General features: G+C 35.0%; 2 protein-coding genes across 2 annotated transcripts; one reads left to right on the top strand and one right to left on the bottom strand.

Moving 5' to 3' along the window:
• LOC136852952 (uncharacterized) lies at positions 1-8,225 on the top strand. Its single transcript, XM_067128021.1, has 6 exons — positions 1-158; positions 2,015-2,134; positions 2,322-2,465; positions 3,068-3,144; positions 4,654-5,373; positions 6,531-8,225. The coding sequence occupies exons 2-5, from the start codon at positions 2,101-2,103 to the stop codon at positions 5,053-5,055; spliced, it is 657 nt and encodes a 218-aa protein (XP_066984122.1). The 5' UTR covers positions 1-158; positions 2,015-2,100; the 3' UTR covers positions 5,056-5,373; positions 6,531-8,225.
• Sirt6 (sirtuin 6) lies at positions 8,046-19,674 on the bottom strand. The gene is made up of 7 exons (XM_067128020.1): positions 19,300-19,674; positions 17,009-17,136; positions 16,506-16,624; positions 15,889-16,012; positions 14,727-14,900; positions 14,277-14,400; positions 8,046-13,161 (listed from the first exon to the last, which is right to left on the bottom strand). The coding sequence occupies exons 1-7, from the start codon at positions 19,363-19,365 to the stop codon at positions 12,502-12,504; spliced, it is 1,395 nt and encodes a 464-aa protein (XP_066984121.1). The 5' UTR covers positions 19,366-19,674; the 3' UTR covers positions 8,046-12,501.
• Positions 19,675-21,470: the final 1,796 nt, after the last annotated feature.

The raw sequence follows: 21,470 nt of genomic DNA, 5'->3' as shown, positions 1-21,470 counted from the left end.
ACACATTACTTCAATTACTGTAGAGTGTAGAGAACAGCTCCTGTCAACACGAGACCTGGAATGGAATGAAACAGGAATTTCAAATGTCAAACGTATCAGGACTTCTTCCCAAGACTTATTTAACGCGTTATATCGATCAAGTGGCAGAAAAATATCAGGCAAGTGTTATATTGAAGGGAAAATTAAGAAGAGTTTCTTAAGAAGCGTAAATTGTCCAACAAATATGTTGTCTAAGCTTAGAGGACCTGCCATAATGTAGCTTAATGCATTATTAAATTAACGTTTCGTAATAATCTACAACATTTTGTATTCACTGTTTTATGACAGGGGCAGGCTACATTAGGAGAACGGGTATTAATACAAAATACATTTAAAACAAACAGATTTGTTGACGAAAATGTGAAATCAGTCAGAAACTTAAGTTTGCATTATGAAAACCAGAATGATGTTAACTAGAGCCAGGCTGCGCTGTCAAACAGTTGAAAGCTAAAAACATAAATGTGAATAGCATCAACATTTATGTTATTTGAAAACTGCTAGAATAAAGACATGATGTGAGATGCCAAAGAAATATATTGGTTTATGTGAATTTGTAATCACTTAGGCTATATTGAAAAATTAAGTCAATAGTTTAGGGACAAATCCTAACCTAATGTACTGACATTTCTCGATGTCAGTTTCCTACCGTAGGCTGGTTGCGAACAATGACCGTTTTTTTTTTCAGTAACACGAAAATTGGACTCCAGTAAATCTTAAGGAGTTATTTGTCATAAATACTAATTTTCTCGTTATTGCAGTAAAGGCAAAAAGACTCATGAAAAATAAAACATGACAAATAAAATGCTTCAATTTTTCTGACTGATTTTGATGTGAATTTAACAGGAATTTTTCAAACCTTCAATTTCTTCCCAAGAATTTAACGCGTTTATCGAGCTAACTCCATGAAAAATACAGGCAAGTGTTATCTGAAAACCATCAATTTCCGACGAAATTTCAAAGGTCAGAACCTCCGATAATAGCTTAATGCACATCAAAATCAATAAACAACATTTTGTATATTTCTTTAGGCTAGTGAGAACCGGTATTAACACAAATACATTTAAAACAAACAGATTTCTCACGAAAATGTGAAATCAGTCAGGCCACAGTTTGTAGTAAGAAAACCTGACTTGTTAACTAGAGCCAGGCTGCGCTAGGTCAAACAGTTGCCCCTAACCATAAAATGTCACTTGCATCAACAGTTAGGTCACAAAAGACGAGGTGAGATGCCAAAGAAATACATGGTTCATGTGTGTAATCACTAGGCTAATTAAACACATCAAAATGACCTTCTAAAAAGTGTATTTCGGCTGGTTCAAATTGAAATGTGGCAGAGTTTGGCCAGTTTACTGCAATATTAGTGTGATAAGTATGGGCTTTTGTTGTTGAACTAAATTTAAGGTGACCATAAGGTTTGTACCAAAGTGACCAGTTGCTTATGTTGCGGAGAATATCGTGTTCCTTCAGCTGAATATCCAAACTTGTTTACAGTGCAACAAAGTAGTAAGACTTCCCTTAAATGCATTGGAGCCTCCCTTGGCAAGTATTACCTAATCATTGCCATGATGGGAACACCAAAAAATAAGTAGCACTCTAAAAATGAAAGATGCAAGCACTTTAAACCACTGAATAGTATTTGGCATATATCAGTGTCCTAACAGCTGGAATGGTCCTTGTCACTGATTGCAGGGCTCCATCTTTGTTGTAGTGTCTCGGAACTTTAAATCAAATGCTTAAAAACGTCCTACCTTCCAAGAAGGTAGGACATTTTCAGGTATTTGATCTAAACTTCCAAGAAGTTGGTTAACCTGCCCACATTTCCAAAAAAAAACTATTTTTTTGAAACTCAGAGTTTCACTTTCTGTTAGTAATATGCTAAATCTTGATTGTTTAGAAGGGCCTTATGATTTTAGTTTTATATTACTTTATATCTGGTGTTTTTTAGCTTCATATTAATTTTTATTTCTATTTCCAGATGTACTTGTAGTATTTTGTTCATAATCTACCACAGAGGTCTGTGTCAGCAATTACAGTGACTACAGATTGTCATCAACTGATGAAATGTCAAGGAAGATTTTTCAGCCCAACAGAAGTGGTACAGTTTATTGATCTGGTATATTTGAAGTATGTTATGTAATACATGGATACAGTATAGTTTCATCTGCCTTATAATGTAACAGCTGATATACAATACACAAAAGTATTTGTATGCATATAAAAGCCCTAAGACTTTTAGACATTGTACAGTGAGAATGATTCATAAGCATCTTGAGAACTTTCAGGTCTGAACAGTGCTTTAGAGCAAGTTGAAGAAGTATTGGCTAAACTCAAGGAAAGGGTGGAAGCAAACGAAAGTCATCGCAGAGAAAAGGAGACGCAACCACAGTTTGTCGATGCGCAGACTTCCACTACCAGTTTGTGCCCGGGTAACTATTTATCTAATAGAAGTATTGTGTATTGTAATACCACTGAGATGGCATTGGGTTTAGAGATATGTAGCTACATTTTGATTAAGGTTTCAGATTTTTCAGTTCTTGAAGGGACATATCTTAAGGGTGCTGATTGGTAGATGAAAATGACAGATACAAATATCATACTATACTGATGTATAGTATATTTGTATAGTATGATACAAATATCATAGATACATCAGTTAAACCTCTTAATGTAACCCCGTCAATTATAATCCACTTTTTTAAGTAATTTTTATGTTAATGTAGGCAAGTAACTCTTCACTAAGTATAGAGGTCTTAATGTACATGAAAAAATAAGAGCAAGTAAAGTTGTGGTGAAATAAACGAGCTAATGTATGGCTTGGCATATGGTTTTTAGGTGGTGATTTTAATGTATTGTACACATCATCAGTTTTGAAGACTGACTTCAGAATTTACAATAAAACCAATGAATGCTGAACCCATGATTGGCAGGGGTTGAGTTTAACATTCATTTGAAAAACTGGGTTCTTTACATGTAATTATGAAGTGCCTCAATTTTATGGTTTCTGTACAGTATTACTTATTTTTTACAGGTTATGAAAGCAGAACAAATACAAAAAGAAAGAACACTAGTGTGCTGATAAGTCGAAGATCAAGTAGACTTTCAAGTGTGAGTATGAAATTTTTCTAGTGTTTTCTAGTTATTCTTCTTTTGATTTTTATCACAGAGAGGTTTAAGACAAGGAAGAGAAGCACAAGTGACATAATGAAAGCTATTAAATACATTTACATTATGGTATAAATTGATGAATTTTGATTAGGGATTGTATAGAAAAATAGAACTTGAAAGTTATGATTATAAGTAATAAAGTTTACCTTTTCTCTTATGTACATCACTGCTATATATGGGTATGTTTCTTTTATGTGGGGGGGAAATTGCAAAAAGACTGTGTAGAGAGGCTGGAAAATAGACTCAGATGGTTTGGACATGTGATGGGAAGGGGTGAGTTAGCCCGGAAAATAGTGGATAAGGCTGAACACTTGGGGGAAAGGCCAGAGAATCATGGGGAGAGGGTATAGTTGTAGGTGCAGATAGATGTAGATAAGAATCCAGGCAAAAAGTATGCACTATAGAGGATAGTGGGGAAGGATTTCAAGCCTAATTTGCAAAGAGGAAATCTTTTGCAAAACTTTGTTGACTGTTGATGATAACTTATCCTAAGTTTGTTGTCACTTGACAAACAGTTATTAACAAGATGTAGTTCTCATATGTGGAAATGACTTTTCATCTGCTGGAATGTTGAGCCAGATTAGGATGCAAGGGTTTGTAGTAATGGTCAGCATTTATTATCCAGTTCTTGCTTATAGTAAGATTTGAGTTGATAATTGTTGCATTTTCGGAGCTTATGTCACTGTTCCTTCTGTAACTTGCAGTAAACTCGTTTTCTAATGGGAGATTGTTTTTCTGTCATTGTGTTTGGTATTTTATATATAGTATCTGTAAGTCGTTCAACTTATTTTCCTTTATCACCAGATCTTCCTTTTAGAAAGTTAGACATCTAATTAGTTTCTCCACTATTCTGTCTTGCACACTTTCTGCCTGAAATCTTGTGTGTTCCAAGTCCTTATCTGGACCCTATCCATATGATTTTGTGGGTTTTCCCACCCGCTGCCATCCTGCCAGATGTCCAATTGCTTTTTTCCGAACCATTTTGATGTACTTTTGAGCCTCTAACACCCCAACTCTTAGCTATTTTACATAAAAGAAAATGCTGATTTCCTCCATCACCTCATACCTTCCCTGATGAAATTACTGTTGATTAGCAGAAAATAATAGAGGGAAAATAATGTTGACTTGCATATGTGCATTTTCTAATAATTTCTTTTCTGATAATGCCCTAAGTTTAAAATTTTGTCTCATGCATGTATTACATTTTTCATAAAGTTCAGAAGTGCTTTCACAGCCAATATTTTGCTTTATTGTGTGTAATTCTTTTGAAATTTTTCGTAAATATTCTTGTGATTTTTTGTGGAACTAATTTAGATTGCAGTTCTTCTGTTGTATATTTTCTTTTGAATACTTTTACAATTGCATCAGGTTTTAATTACAATAACTGATATAACAGTTAGTCCTTGTAATACTATATTTATATCTTTTTAAATACTAGATCATTTCCAGGGTTCCAGAAGCCTGAGGCATAAAACAAACGCTAAGAAAAATGGAGGCCGAACACCTGAAGGATCTCTGTCAAAACATTCCCAGGGAAATAAGATTAGGAGAAAAGAACGGCCCAACGTTAGTGAGGAAGACAGGCTTTCTAGTTGCACTGATCCCTCCACAAGACATATGCGTAGAAAGCGAAGCAGTAGCTTCAGTGAACTTCAACATGGGTCAGGAAGAGGAAGTGCTCGTGACATTGTAGATGGTTCTAGGGGTTCATCCAGGGAAATTTTAAGAAGAGTACATTCTCAGGAGGATACATTTAATAATATAGGAAACATATCTTGGATACCTCCCCTGTCACAAAGTTCACCCGGGAAGAGTCACCAAATAGACATGAGCGTAAGCCGGACCACCTGAAGCATACAGGAAGACCAATCCATAAAGCCAATAAAGCTTTGAGTTCAAAACAAGGTCTATCTAAGGAAGGAACCTTGAGAGCACCAGCGCCATTCAAACCAACCATTCCAGTATCAGGGCAGAGCTACGCCGAACCAACGCTTTCCTTCAAACTTCGAACAAAATTAACAGAAAGTAAGGGCAAAGTGGAGAAAGAAAATGTTATGGCATACATTCCTTCAGGCCATACGAACAAAAGCCACCACGTAGGAGTGATCATGCAACAGAAGTTAGGCCTTCTGAAGACTGTCCCACTAAAGGAATTGAAAACATTAACAGGTAATGATGAAGATCTGTTAAACTTTTAAATGCCATTGTGGACGGAATATTTTGGAGTATTAGGTATTAAGATGGTATAATTTGCTATGGATTCAAGGGCAGCAGTTGGTGTTTTACATAGGGCCTGTTTGCTTAACCAGTACATAGACAAAGTTACTGTGATTTTTAGAAGTACAGTTTAGTTTTTTGAGAGCTTTACATTTTTAATTTCCTTACAATAATATAAACCATTACAGATTTTTGTGTAAGTATAAAATTAATAGTTCCCAGCAATTTAATAATTCATTTGTATCAACAGCTTAGTAATTAAGACTATGAGTTAAAGGTAGCACTTCATAAACAATTTTACAGCCAAAAGTCCTCTGCTCACCATAGATACCTAGCTTGCCTGTACTCAGTTCTCACTGCATGAGCATAAATTACTGAGCTTTAGGCATCGAATTTGAAGACTTCTTTAGTTAGAGTTTGAAATGAGACATAGAATCACTGTTGATTTTTATTATCATAAAGATAAATAGTTATGGAAGTAGGATTACCAAAGGCTGGCAAAAATGGCCAGAAAATCATAGATCAGACCCAGGTGGGAATTCAGACAGAATTTGCACAATGCAAGAGAGTAGACGACTTGTTCCACGTCTTAACACATAAAGAGGAAAGTCAGATGTAAAAACTTTAATTATGAAGGTAGACTAGTTTAATTAGACTAGTCCCATCACTCGACTTGAAGAATTTGGTGGCGAGTGATGAAGATTTAGAACACAACAAAAATAAAGCAAGGGGAGTTAGGTAGGACAAGACTTGAGGAGAGGAAGGAAAAAATAGCTTGGGATGACTTATTTAAAATATTAATAAAATGATGATTTGTATGTTATAGATACAAAACATATTCTTGCAGTTTCAAGTGTGAAAAAATTCTTGATGGCTAAAAGATGCATGCAGATATTGTGAATCTTACACTGACATATTCAGTTGTGTACTGGAAATTTTTCAAAGAAGTAAATCAGATAATATAAAACTATACCTTGTCTTGTCATGGCTTAGGCTGGTTATCAAGAAATGACTAATGCAGTTTGCATTAGTCTGAATTTAAAAGCTCTGTTGCTCTTCATGTAAACAAACAACAATCAGTCATTAATAGAATATTTTCCTCATTTCAGAAGCCTTTAACCCTCCAGAAGAAAGAATTAAGGAAACAGACAGTGACAGTTTAATCATAACTGAGGATGTCATAAGAACAGCCTTAAACAACATCCATGACCACATTGCTCAGGCTGAAAGGCAGCCAAAATAATCTCACGATTATCCTAAGGAATTTCACAAGCTCACTTTTGAAGTACTACTGCTGTATGTATAAATATCAGTCTTTCATATTGTGTATGAAACAATATTTTATTTTTATATAGTTTTCTTAGTTTTTTTAACACAGTCCAAAGGCAATGTTATTTTTTATAGTGCTCTTAGAATTTAACACACAGTCGTAATATAAATGTAGTTTTTGCACGTTCGGAGTTCACTTTATTTGCACACTTAAAGTGGGGCATATTATATAATGATCTTGCCATGTAGAGCCTGTGTTGTAGCATTATTTTCTTACCCATCATTAAAAATGTATATTTTAATCTAGTAAAAGTAATTAGCAATTTTATTTCATTGTGTCACAAGATGCACAAGTCATCGTTTTTTTGCAATACATACTTCATAGTTGTTACACAAGGTTATTGGGTGCAGGGAACATTAACCAGTAACTTATCTTGATTCTTAATCTTTTATAAACCCCTTTTGGATAGTTGACCACTGACATTTTTTGTTAGCATTTTCTGTAGAGGTAAACCTTTCATATAGACATGATAAATCATGTTAATAACATAATTCTGTGCAAGAGTAATTTTGTTATAGAAAATGTGCATCAAAGTCTATCTGCACAAATGACAGAACAGAGTTTACAATTTTGTTAGATGTCACTTGAATTATTTACTATAGTACCCAGAGAAATTTTCAAGAGTGAAAGGTTAATCTTTAAGCTTTACAACTTTGCGTGTAAAAATGCTCAAGTTCATGGTTTTTGTGAACTGCCACTTAAGATGCATAGATCTCTAATGATCTATTGTGTATTTTTTATAAATTTTATAAGCAGCATTCATACACAACTACTGTACAAACCACTGTTTCTGCATAAACTGAAATGGTGCACCTAACCAAGAGTTAAAGTGGCTGTATTCATATTCTGCACAAAGCTAGCAACAATAACTATGCCTCAAGATTGGCTGGTATCTTCAGTATGCAAGGCCGTAGTTTGAAATTGTAATACCACCTGTAGTGTTGATTCTTCATCTCTATAGGTGCAATTACAATTCATTGCTTGAAGGTCATCTAGACCTTATGCACTTAGCAGGATGCCAATAGCAAAGAAGCCAGGCCTGCCCATCACAGGCTCACAAGAGACAAACATTCAAGAGGCATCAGTATTTCACTTTTAATGTTGGGATGTCAAGATGTGGCAGGCATACTTTCACATTTGCCATCTCAAAGGATTATATCACATTATCCTGACGCTACCAAGTGCAAAGTACATCATCTTACAAAATGCACAAGCATTCATCATCACATAGGTAGGAGAGACTTCTACCTAACATCACTCTTACTCTAAATTTGGAAGTGGAATAAATAAAGTGTTCAACATTAATTATTTACTGTAAAGCTGTTTCATTACAAATATCTAGGTTGCAATTCAGGTTTTGGTTCTTTTAAATTTTGTCTGGCAGTGATGCTTATCACAAAATCAGCTGTGGAAATTTTATATATCATTCAATATTACAGGCTATTCACATGATAATACACCTACTGCAAATGATTTTCCTACTGTATCATTTCTATACCTTTTAAATTACATGTTAAAATATCCAATAGGGTCAAATTTACTGCGCTAGGATTAGCGGCCATTCAAGAAATTATGGACTTCTGGACCTATTACGTGTGGCAAGGAAAAAAAATGAAAAAGGGGGATAAGTATCATGGAGACTTCAGTCCTGTAATATATCACAGATGACGGAATATATCAGTAAGAAGTACAAACGGTAAAAGAACTTCTGAGACCTACAATTCTACTGTTTCCCAGTTTTATTATTAATGGTGGGTTTGTTTTATGCTAAGAGGATGGATATACAATGCTGTATCCTAAAAAGACAGTCAAAATGTATCACAACAAAGTAATGGACAACAGCTACAGTGGCTTCGTGCGTAGCGCACAAGCCATTGGAAATATTTTCATGAACACATTCCTCAACCTGAGACTGGCTGGAATTTCAGCAAGTATACACATACACCGTACAATGAATCATTCAACACAGTACTCGAACATTCACTATACCCAAATGTGAATATTATTCCTTCAGCTATGCAATTAATCCTATTCTGTAGAATACAGAGTACAATACATTAACTAATTTAACGTAATTGTAACGTGTTAAAACAGTGGCCAACACAAATCCTGTAAAATCACTAAGAGTATTTTACTAAAATTTTAAAAAATCCTCTTTTTAAACAAATTGCTTGGTAACCAAAACCAATAAATTAGAAGTGGAAGTCTGTACAATAGAGGAAAACAAAGTACATTTAATCATTTTATATCTACACAATTTTTTAATAACAACCTACTGTGTATACGGACTATCATGGGCAGACATAACATATGGCTTAATATACCTATTTCAACTCAACACAAAATGACACGACAGAAAATACTTCTACTCACGGTAACTGCATTAGTGCTTACAAAACCAACGATGAGGAAATCTGTACAAAATAAATAGGTACCTAGTTTGTTGCCACCCCGTGAGAAACAAAGGGCTGCCTGACAAAAACGAGGTATCTTCAAAAAACATTCCTTTTACGCCCGGATTAGTTTCCACATTTATCAGTCGATAACAAATACAATAGCTGTGATTATCAATAAATTCCAAATACAACTAAGGGAAAGGAATTATTATGACACACAAAAAGAAATGACTGAATCGTTTCATTTCTTGTAACGTAGTGCTTTGCTACTATATTAAATACAGAATTTTTTTATTCATTTTTTTTTTAACTTTTATTGCCAAAATACTGCTATACAGTTAGTATTAACCATCACAAATAAGTGGAAACTTGTGTTTTAAATCATCTTAGAATTACAATAAGCAGCAGTATTTCAAAATCATTGTGCTCAAGTATATTGTACTAAAAATAGAAATTCTTCATATTAAAAAATTTGTTCCTATACAACAACAACATTAAATCTAAAATACTGTATAATAAAATTTTTGTACAAGATACAATTAAGTGTTGTTATTGTGTCATCAATTATAACAAATTGAAAATTTCCAGCACGCACAAAAGGTATCTATTGTCCAAATGTACTTTTGTACCCATTAAACGTTAAAATACTTTAAAAATACTGTATGGAATTTGCCAAAATATCTGTGTGTGAAACTTACTCAACACAACATTCTAGAACAAAATAAAATTAATATTTTCTTTTACAAGGTACAACTAACATCTATTTTTTCACTCTTTTAACTATGAACATGGCAGAAGCAAATCCCTTATTTTCAATAGCAACCACAATCACTGTCTGTGCAAAAAGAGGGATGGTCTCTTTTCAGTTTTTCTCATTCTAAAATACTTGAAACTGGCTGGTGGCAGTGTCCACAAGTGACTGACTGGTACACAGTGCTTAAAATATGCAGTGCTGAATAAAAATTATACAAAAGATGCCATCAGATTTGAATTACTAGAGGCAAGTCGAGATTAAAAAAAGGTAAGGGGTAGATTTTACGTTCGTATTATAACACACAGTAAGCTACCTCTGGAACGTAATGATTGGTACGCGATGATGTGTTGCTTGTGCTTTAGCTATCTCATATTTTTTAATGGACATATTAAAGTGACCTACCACAACTCTGAATGCATTAGATCCCTCCTTCGTGAATTGGAAAATATTGCCTCCCAGTCACAAGCTTTCTTATTACCATACTATCCTGCAATGCAACTGCTAATAAGTCCATAATGGAGGTTCAGCATCGAGCTCACCCATCTGCACATTGGCTATTTTACTCAAAGAAACACATCAACCATTATACAAACAAAGACCTGACCTAGACTTTCAAGGTCTGGAAGTAAGAGCTACTGGATTAAATGGGGACATAACATTTTTTTTCCAAAATAATCATACATAATTTCAACTAATAAATTATTTAGTCAGTCCAGCACAATGGTCAAACTGCGAGGGTTTTAAGAGGAAACATCCTTGATGATGGTGAATGAGGTGATGTTAAATTTGCCTAAACACCCTCAAATTTGCAAATTAATTCACTCCTAAAATTACATATATACTTTAAGTATCCACCATTATTATTATTATATTATTAGGAGCCAAGCAGTAACCCATGTTGGAAAAGCAGAATGCTACAATCCCTAGGGCCCCACTAGGGAAAGCAGCCCAGTACAAAAATAAACAGAAAAACAAATAACTATGAGAAAACTAGAATAATGGCTATTACCCAAAAGTAATTTTTGTGCCTTGGAAGCTTAGTACTGTATACATGGTATGAGAAAGCTGTAATTGCACGTACATTGTTGTGTTAATATATGCTTCGTTGTAAACTACTGAATAACTAAAAAAAGTACCTTACCTAGACAATAATTAAGATTTACATGACAACAGATCCTTATCAACATATACAGGTATTAAGTCTATAATACAAAACAATTGTGCCTCACACGGAAGATACAATAAACACAACAGGGTGTAACAGTCCATAAATGATACAAAACAATTGTGTCTTACAGGGAACGGGGTATATATCTTCAATTAAAAACCGAATCAATCATATACTTTTCAAACAGACATTTTTCTCCTACCTAAAATGCAGGCAAGAAAAGACAATCTCCGTACCTTTTGTATACTCGAGACATTTGTATTCCACGACCACAATACAAAATTGGCTGCCTCCCACTTCTCTCTTCCCCCTGGTCTCTTCCTAAATAGCTGTCTAGATTCTTCAACTTCAATTTTCACCTTTTATTTTAAAATAAAATTCTTTGAGCATTCTGTACGAGTCTTGAAAATTAACTAAGTGGTCTCGTCAAACTACTTCACAGCAATAATGGACAGCTGTGAACTGTCCAGCTATATGAGCAGTTCACTTGTGTGAAGGAAAGTACCCCTGTTAAAGAGTGAAAGAATGCTGGGTAATAAACCTACTCTCTGGTGTAACATAAGTCAGGCACCAGGAAACCAATGACCAACCTTCAGATAAGTACCCCTTGATGCTTCAGTACAATATGTTTAGGAAGAGTGCCTTCATTAGACCAGACATTATTTCAGTAACTGATCTACAGTACCGTAATGTCGGTGCTATTCGTCCGCTATGAAAAGTAACTCTCCCTGAAACTTCAGTCAACAAGTAACCCTCATGAACCATTAGTGAAAAAGCTTAAGGTTCTTAGCAGCAACACCTATACCATGGAGAATAAGTGCCAGAGAATTAGCTATCTCTACCTCTAGCAATGAGTACATAAACACTCTCTGAGGATTAACTGCAGTGCTCCAAATGCCAGAGGTAACAAATTATTTGTCACAGCAAATTCTGGCTAATATAAATGCATGTGGTTAGGTGTTATGTAAAAAATACTTATGGTTGCTGTACTTTCTGCTACTCACTTTGATTGGTGATTTGTGGTAAACTTTGCTTCTAAATAAGTTAAATAATGAGACATATTATGTAACAAAAGAAAATTAAGTACTGTACTACTAAGCTGCCCTGTATCAAACAGCAGTGATGATTGAAGACTTCAGCAAGATTCAAAGTAGACTAGATATAAATACAACATATAAAATATCTACAAGTCCTTACTGACAACTACTAATAAACCTGACAATGACAGATGAGTAATGGAGTCCCTTCATGGCAAAGTGAGATTCATGAAAATGAGGACATTTATAAAGAAATTATGAGAATAAATGAGAGAGGAATGTGGCATTTTTTTCTTAATGTGTTGGCACTACCCATATGTTATCACCTGCAAAAAGATGACAGGACCTAACATCAGAATACAATGTGATGCTCAACATAATGAGACACTCCTACCCTAGACAACTGGAGCTTCCACTGTCAGTCTTTCTCTCTCGTCTTTCACCTCCACTCCTTCCGTAACTTTCTCCAGAAGAGGTGGACATTCCTCCTTCAATGCACTTTTCAAATCACAAACTATAATCCTAGTTTCCCCATTTTTGCATTCATCCTTAATGTCTTCCACCCCATTCAACTCTCCATTTGCGCTATTCACTTCTTCTTCTTTCACTGATTCTTTTATGTCCTTGATGTCGACCTTTTCTTCGCCGTTCAGGTGACTATCTGAATCATCCAGTTGTGCATTGTTGTCGATATCGGTCTTAATCTTCTTTCTCTCAATCACACTTTTATCGTCTTCGTTTTTGTTCGGCCTCTTATTTCTAATGACTTTCCTACTTTTTACCTTATCTGCTAAATCTTTATCTCTGACCCAACTCTCTTGTATGGTCCACTCAATTGGCTCAAAATAACTACCACCACTGCCATCACCTTCTTCTTCTTTCTCTTCTTCTGCCAACGAATTTCGAGTACTGTTGTAGTTCATCACCAGCAGCTTCGTTATCTTTGTTGGGTCATCATCCGGATTATACGGTAATGGCTCGACATCTATGAATTCTAAAAGCTGCTTCATAACGTCATCTACGTACGCATTAATGATGAGGTCAGCGTGTCTATCCTATAAGAATTATATAGTAACAACAATTATTTATTTATAAATGAAGGCCAAAAATTTTTTAATTATGTCAGCATTAAATTTATTTTGCTATCGAATAAAATTTATTAAAAATTTTTGACACAACAGCAACATTTGTTACAGTTCCAAAAATTCATATTTTGGCTAAAATTTCTTAAATTAATTTTAATTCCAACATATTTCTAATATTAATACAAAAAATATCATCTTGAATTATCTGTCCCACTCAGCTTATTAAAAAAAAAAAGTTAAAAGATTGGATTCAATGAAGCTTATCAATTATAACTAAACTAGTTATGCTTCATTATTTTTTGATGAGTCACATCTTCAATACATAATCAGTTTCTAACCTACTACCTGGTCCTAAGTCCAGCTTATTCATGATTATAACTACTGCTACTAAGTTAACTGTACTAAGTTAATGTATATTAAAATCTTCATCCTACAGATGCATTTAGTTACAACTACAAAAGATAAGTCACAACTCAGTGATATCAATACATAATCAATCAATTTCTAACCTACTACCTGGTCCTAAGTCCAGCTCTACAAGTATTCATGACTGCGATTTGAAAAAATGGCATTTTGTTTCTTACGACTTCACCTAAATTTATATACAATACTCAAATACGTCAGTGCGTAAATCTTCGCACTAATGCACTATTACAACTAGACGAGTTTATTGACCTCAGCTGACGTACAGTGATTTGAAAAAATGTCATTTCTTATTTTGTTTCTTACGACTTCACCTAAATTTATATATGCAATACTAATGCACTATTACAACTAAAGTTTATGTCAGCTGACGTACAGTGATTTGAAAAAATGTCGTTTCTTATTTTGTTTCTTACGACTTCACCTAAATTTATATACTAATGCACTGATGTTACAACTAGAGAGTTTATTGACCTCAGCTGACATACAGTGATTTGAAAAAATGTCATTTCTTATTTTGTTTCTTACGACTTCACCGTTTAATGCACTATTACAACTAGACGAGTTTATTGATCGTACAGTGATGTGAAATCGACTTCACCTAAATTTATATACAACACTAATGCACTATTGGAATGTGTCCTACCTGGGATGCGTCTTACCTGCTTGGTGGGCTGGAGGTTGCATATAACGAGCTTTCCGCCACGCTTCTTCGTGTCGACAGGCAGATTGCCACTGGGGACTATCTGAAGTGTCGTGCCTAAACAAATGCTTAACTCTGCTGCACTGTAAGGAGAACAACTGCAGTCACTTCAGGCCTGCATACTTCTTCTCATTGAACAATATGAGAATTTACAAATGTGACTTGCTGGTTTCATTTAACTTCCTTTTTCATACTGATAATCAAATCTACATATTCTGAATAAAATATTTTTGAAGCTTTGAGCTCAGCATATAATTTATTTATAAAAGGACATACAAGTGAGCTTTGTCTTCAGTAGCAATTTCTCAGATTGCAAAAACTGAAATTTTAGCAAAGTTTAGTTGCCAGAAATTAGAATTATTGTACCAAGTTTATCATTATTTACAAAAAGACATTACAGCATTCTCACCATGAATGAGATATAGCAAGATCTAAGTCATCATCGGGCAAGGCATCCTCCCAGTCTAAAATGGTGTCATGCAGTCTACCACGACAAAACCTGCCATTTGGTCGTTTTCCTGGACAAGTTAATCCTTCTGACTTCTGGCCTACTGTGGTTACTGCCGTGCTACGGACAAATTGCCTGTAAAGAATAGAAAAGGTGTAAAAGGCAATCCACAGGTTAAAATAATTACTGTACTTGGTAATAATTAAAATTAAAACTATTAAAAATCAACAGAAAATGGATCTACATAAAGTGTCTCAATATAGAATCAGTAGAGTACCAAGGACAAGCAATAAAGAACAAAGTTTCTTAAACCTTTGCAGCTTTTTATGTGTTAGTGTTATTAATAAAAGCTACCAAGTGATCTACATAAAGAAAATATTCCATACTACAGTAATCATACAGTACATACTTTGCTCAATGTTGAACAAATTTAATGGCTGTGCTAATACTTATAAGAACCAAACAACAATTAATCTGAAGTCAGACTGGGGCATTTGTTTACCTTCATAAACCATAAATAACACTGAGGAGAAAAGGTACATTCTTCAATTGCATAAACCCCCTCATCATAGGTATCATCAACATGATGCCTTCAACACTACACTATTGAAAATGCAGTATTAAATATCCTCAGAAGTGTTAAGTACAGTTTATCTAAACTGCACTGCTTTTCATCTATTCTTCTTGGTTTCTCTTGGTCTATAGCTACCCAATTTTAGCTTTTGTTGATTTAAGTTTTTATTTATAAACAAACAATCTGAGTCTGCCCTAAGAGAATCTAAAATGTGTCTGAGTGGTCTGCTTAAACAACAGTTTTACTATGCACTCATTCTTTTTTACATTCAAGTGATAAAATAATTACCATTATCAAGAGTAAAATGTTACTGTAATGTAACTACAATCCAGTCACTTTTCACTAACAATAACGAAGCAACCATGAAGAGATGAATGTGCAATTCAACTTATGAACACTGCAGAACAATAGAATACAGTAATGCAGTTCGGCAGAAATACTTGAAGAACAGTCTAACAACGATAAGGTCCTGTGATTTTTCATGATGATTTAAAAACCAAACACTTTCAGATACTAACATGACAATTACTCTGAAGTTAACAGACTTACCTCTGACAATAATTGCATTTATCAACAAACATATTCCCATGGAGTTCGGCTAATTTCTGACGCTGGAGACCAGAACGTAAATGGAGTCCATCAATATTTTGTGTGACTACATACTGTACATAACCTGCAAGATTGCAATGTGATAAGTATTTTACACTTAAAAGTGAGCAGTAATGTAAACTTTAATGAGAAGTATTAGCAGGGGCGCTATTGATGTGAATTTTTCATGAAGCAAAATTAATTCAATGTAAATAACATGTTCTAACAAAAAGTTTTCCTGTTCTAACAAAAAGTTTTCCCATTAATTGATGAAGTGAATTCAGACTTGGCTGCAGTTCCTACAAAATCCCCAAATACTAATTCCATGCCCTTATGTTTAAATTAACACCATTTGTTACTTATTGATGAACAATTTTGTGCACGTGCAAATGCCATGAAGGCAATAAAAACCGTGTTTGTCATCATCAACAAATTTATTTTAAAGTCTAGACAATAATGGGTTCGATTAGCTGAAGAGAGCCCTGCAAGATTCTTTTGATAAAAACGACTTGCTGATGTTCCTGCAACACAATTTCTATGCCCAATCGTGTCCTCTAAAGAAATAAATGCAAACTTACCAGCTCGTTCCATAGATAAGATGGCCATGTGCGTGAGTGTTGGTCGTGCGTTGTCCCATGATATATTAATTTCTGGTTTCAATCCTTGTTTTTCTAGAGTCCAAACTCCTTTGGGGCCCCTGCAAAGGAAGATATTTTCAACACCCCAACCTCAAGACAAATAAGCAATTTATGTATTAAGTATCAGAGTTGTTTATCTTACCATTACAAATAAAATACCATATTTTTATTACAAAGCAATGCGCTGTACTGTACATTAATCAGATCACAAAAGAAGTAGCATGGATCCTTAACGAGAATGACTGAACAACATTCAAGATTAGCTAAGCTAGTAGTAGCATAAATCGATTACTATATATGGAAACAGCTAACGAGAGGCTAGTGGGCTTTGTTGAGTCCTCACATAACTAACGAATATCTACAGTACAGTTTATAACACTAATATGAATACAATAACTCAATACTGTATTATCACATTCAAAAACACACAAAATAACACCTACCTAAAATCTGGTATGCCTGCTGAAGTGCTGATGCCGGCACCAGTATGAAAAACTGTGTGTTTTGAATCTTTCACCCATTCAGCCAATAACCGCACCTTCCGAGTTACATCCTCTGGGGTATCGAATTTCTGGAAAAGTATTTTCAACGTAAGTGAAAATGATACAGTTACCAAGGAAGTGTTTTTCCTCTGTCTGAATCAATAACCTCTTACGAAGACAAATAAAGGCAGTCCCCGAGTTGAGGCAGAGATCTGTTCCTGAGATAAGACTTGCATCTTAACTTTAAAATTTATAAAAATGAAAAAAATAAAGGGATGAAAGCTTTACCTTTAATCCTGTGGTTGGCTTTCAAACTGGAAGGAGGCGACACTAACTTTTTAACATGAGGGAGTTCAGAAACTAGTACCCAGCCTAATGTCGCTTCAACTTCTGATTTTCGCCTGAAGTTGGAGACAAATTTTTGATGAATATTTTTGAAAAGCGTTGTAAGACTGGATCAAATTATGTCGAGACAGCATTAACTCAGGGACTGCCTGTAGACTGATAGGCTTTTCACAAATGTGGATAAACTTGGCCATTTTTTTCTATTAACTTTGTTGCCTGGTAATCAAACATTCTTACATGGACTCTCCCCCTAAATAAAAATCAATGTCTCTTGACATACAAGCCAGCATTTACTACAAACCTTCTTCATCAAGCTTTAAGATATCTATTTACCAAACAATAAGACAGAAAGCCATTAACACAACCTAAACTGTCTTGAAATTGGCTGCTGGTTGAAGTTTGGAAATCATACTTTTGTCATTAATGTTCATCTACATTCCCTGCATATACACGGATAGGGTCACTAAAGAGCAATTCCAATTATAATTCTTACAGCACCTATTACTTATTATTCCCCACACATTCATGATTAATAATCACATCCAGGGCAAAGATATAATTCAGTATTTCAAAACCTACGCCCAGCCCATCCAACCATAATACTGGCTCAGTCATTAATTAGGTCATCAATTAACCTACAAGAACAGAAAGTTGTGACTGCATACCTAGAATGTCTTTCTCTCGGCAGGAATCATCATTTTTCTTAAAAGCTAATTAGGCCTACTTTGTCATTTTTCATCTTCTTCTCTACATATAAAGAGCACTTAAAAGTCTGTGCTTTTCGTCCTAATTTGTAGTTCGGGAAAATCAAGCAAACTGGTCAAGTAAGTTACTTTTTGGGTAGAATCGGGCCCGCTGAACAGTTTTTATTCTATGCAATTTTTCATTTGGAGTCATTGTTAATGAGCTACGGGGGTGTCCCTAGGATATGCAAACTACCCCTAGAATTACTTCTGGCTGCAACACAAGCACAAAAATGAAATCTGTGTCTTCTTCTGCCTTGAAAGCACCCTGCTTTTCCCACTACATCTTGATACATCATGGAAGGGCTGAGCAATGGATGGGGTTCAAGAACAATATATATATATGTATATTGACCATAAGCATACCCCAAAACCATGAGAGGTACATTTTAAATAGAATCGGCAAAGTCCCAACCTAGGTTAGGGTATGCAACTTGGAAGGCAAATGGAAGCACAGAATAATGTCAAGCATGACAAAAGACATTCAAGTAAGACGGGCATAGGCCTAGTATGGGCCTACCTCATTGTACTAGATGCAAGATTTTGTAGGATAAGGATGGCCTACATATTTGAAAGTGATGCTTGACATGTCTTTGTTGTGGGCATGAGTTGAAAATCAATTAAAAGTACATTAGGTCCAAAACTCTGATAGGTTCTTCTCCAGACCTCAGCCTAGGTCTAGGCCTATGTCGCCCTACCTACAGTAAGGAGTTAAAACATGATTTAGTTTCAATTTATCAGGCCTTTGGCAACATCCCACGCTATTTCCAGCAGCTATGCTTGTAATTCTTCCCAATTAACAAATAATGAGTCGTTGTGTCGATCAATTTATGCATAAACCCTCGAAGGTTTAAAGGATAAATAGGCCTAGTTCGGTCTAGGTAAGCCTAGGTCTAGGGTAAAGCTCCCTTAGCCAACGCTTCCCGGTATAAAAAAAAAAAACAATTTCAATACCCAAAGGTCTGCAAATATCTCCATTTTTACCAACAATACTCTTAAAACAATCAATCCCACACAAAACAATGCACGAGGAACATAAATCCAAACCAACATAGGCTTAGACCTAAGCGGCACAAACGGAGAGCTCGAGCCTGCTTAGTATTCCTCTGAAATAAGACATATCGTTATGGACAGCGAAAAACGGCAAAAGCTTCAGTCACTCACTTCGGGTAATCCCAATTTTCCTTTATTTTCGTATTTGCTGAGGCCCTCCGCATAGTTACAAGACATTTTCCCAAGTTATTCCTTCAACTGAGGTTGACGAGAGCCACCATGTAAACACGGCGTCCGAACTCGGCGACTGTCGTGGCCGATTCATAAAAATGACATTAAAAAAATGGATTTCAGCCACGAAAACGACCGTGTTGTGTTTATTCCCTTTGCAAATATTAATCATCAGTATTATTCGACGTCAAAATATTAATAATTCACGCTCTTCCATCGTTTTTTCGCTTCGGAAGTTCGTGGTTTAGCGAGGCAAGACGACGTGGGCATGTTTTGGATCGCGGTGTTGATTCGATAGGGACGCATTCTCGAGCCGGTCCAAGAAACGCTCCCAACTGATACATCACAAAGAAAGAGGAACATTCAGAATACGTTTATTGATATGGAATTGGAAATGTGAACTTGGGCGCATCACTTTCAAAATGAAGAGGGGACGGAGGAAAATGGCTCTTCCAGCGGCGAGCGGCTTGATAAGATTCGTGGAATACAAAATGGCTTATCGCTTCCTTTGTTTGATTTCTCGTGAACTCGCCGTCTCCCGGTTACTTAATTTCTCGAGTTACTTGTAATTTGTAACGGTACACTGTCCTATAATCCGTGATTGTCTTTATAATTTGTACCATAGCTTAAAGTAGTGTGGAATAAGTCAATTTGATTATTATATTTTAGAGTACATACACGGGGCCATTTATAACTGGACGAAGTTTGAGATCAGAGTTCAGACATGTAATCTGCAGATGATTGTTAAATTTACCAAAATATTGATGTAAAATCCCAAATTTATCTTTATAGTAGAATTTCATGAAATGAATGTAATGAATAATAACAAAATGCTATAAACGCGGAACTAATATTAACATTAAATCTCATGTTAGCCAACGAGCGTAAAAAATCAATCTTGAAATTTGTCTTCAATATATTTTTTGTGAAACTTCTGCTTAAGAACATCCTTGAAAATTTGACAAATTCATTAAATATATTGCGAAAAGACTTCCCATAAATATACACGGGCCAGATTTTATTGATTTAGTTTAACGTCAAACTGACGTCAACATATCAAAAGGTCACTGACAGTGGATTGTGTGACTGTAGGCCTATGCATTGGCTCCCAGCAGGTGGACCATAATATTGTTTCTGTTTAATAAAATGCTTTAAATGACTGTGCATACATTATACTATCTCATATTAAAACTATATATTATATGGTATATCATACACATTGGTATGAAATGGTTCTGACTGAGAAATAGGTTTTATAGTAAGATGCACAGATGGGCTGAACAGTACGTAGCATGGGAGCCATTCACTCACGCTTTGGTGATTACCTAAATGTTGCAAAGACCGGTGAAAGAATTTAAAAGTATCTAACGAAGAAAGTTGATTGTTTTAGTCACTAACGAAGAAAGTTGTCAAAATGGGGTCTGAACATTTTACAAACATGAAAATATATACAAACTTGAAGGCTACCTTTAAGTACTGGTCCTGGTTGGCCTATGCCAGCAGAATTTAAATCAGTCAATTGATTAGCTGGATAATGGGGCATAAAATGATTGTGCATATGCCGTAGATTTATAAGAATATTTTTTATGATTACTGCTCTCTCTCTCTCTCTCTCTCTCTCTCTCTCTCTCTCTCTCTCTCTCTGAATAATAATGATAATGTATTCGCTATAATAATTCATACGATTTTAATAATAAAATTGAAAAAGACTCCACAACACAAGAATAATAATAATAATAATAATAATAATAATAATAATAATAATAATAATAATAATAAAGGTCTAGACCTTGATAATAATAATACCCAATGAAAAATAATCCTTATAACTACAACACTATCAACCAAACTGCAACGACAACAACAAATACAAACACATAGGACTAAGAAACAACATCGATTGTGATTACGTAATATTCGTTGTGAGATTAAATATCATATCTATCAAATGCTTCCGTGGCGTTACCATTCCTCGAATACCAGAATAACCAGTGTAGAGAGAGAGAGAGAGAGAGAGAGAGAGAGAGAGAGAGAGGCAGTACCATGGGTACAGTCATTACACCTCATGTTATCAGCGTCTCCGTTGAAATGAACCGGTTTTTTCCGGTAAT

Source organism: Macrobrachium rosenbergii, chromosome 26 (genome assembly GCF_040412425.1).
Source record: "Macrobrachium rosenbergii isolate ZJJX-2024 chromosome 26, ASM4041242v1, whole genome shotgun sequence".
NCBI lineage: Eukaryota > Metazoa > Arthropoda > Malacostraca > Decapoda > Palaemonidae > Macrobrachium > Macrobrachium rosenbergii.
The sequence above is the reverse complement of the archived record's forward strand: the minus strand, read 5'-3'. Positions and strand labels throughout refer to the sequence as shown.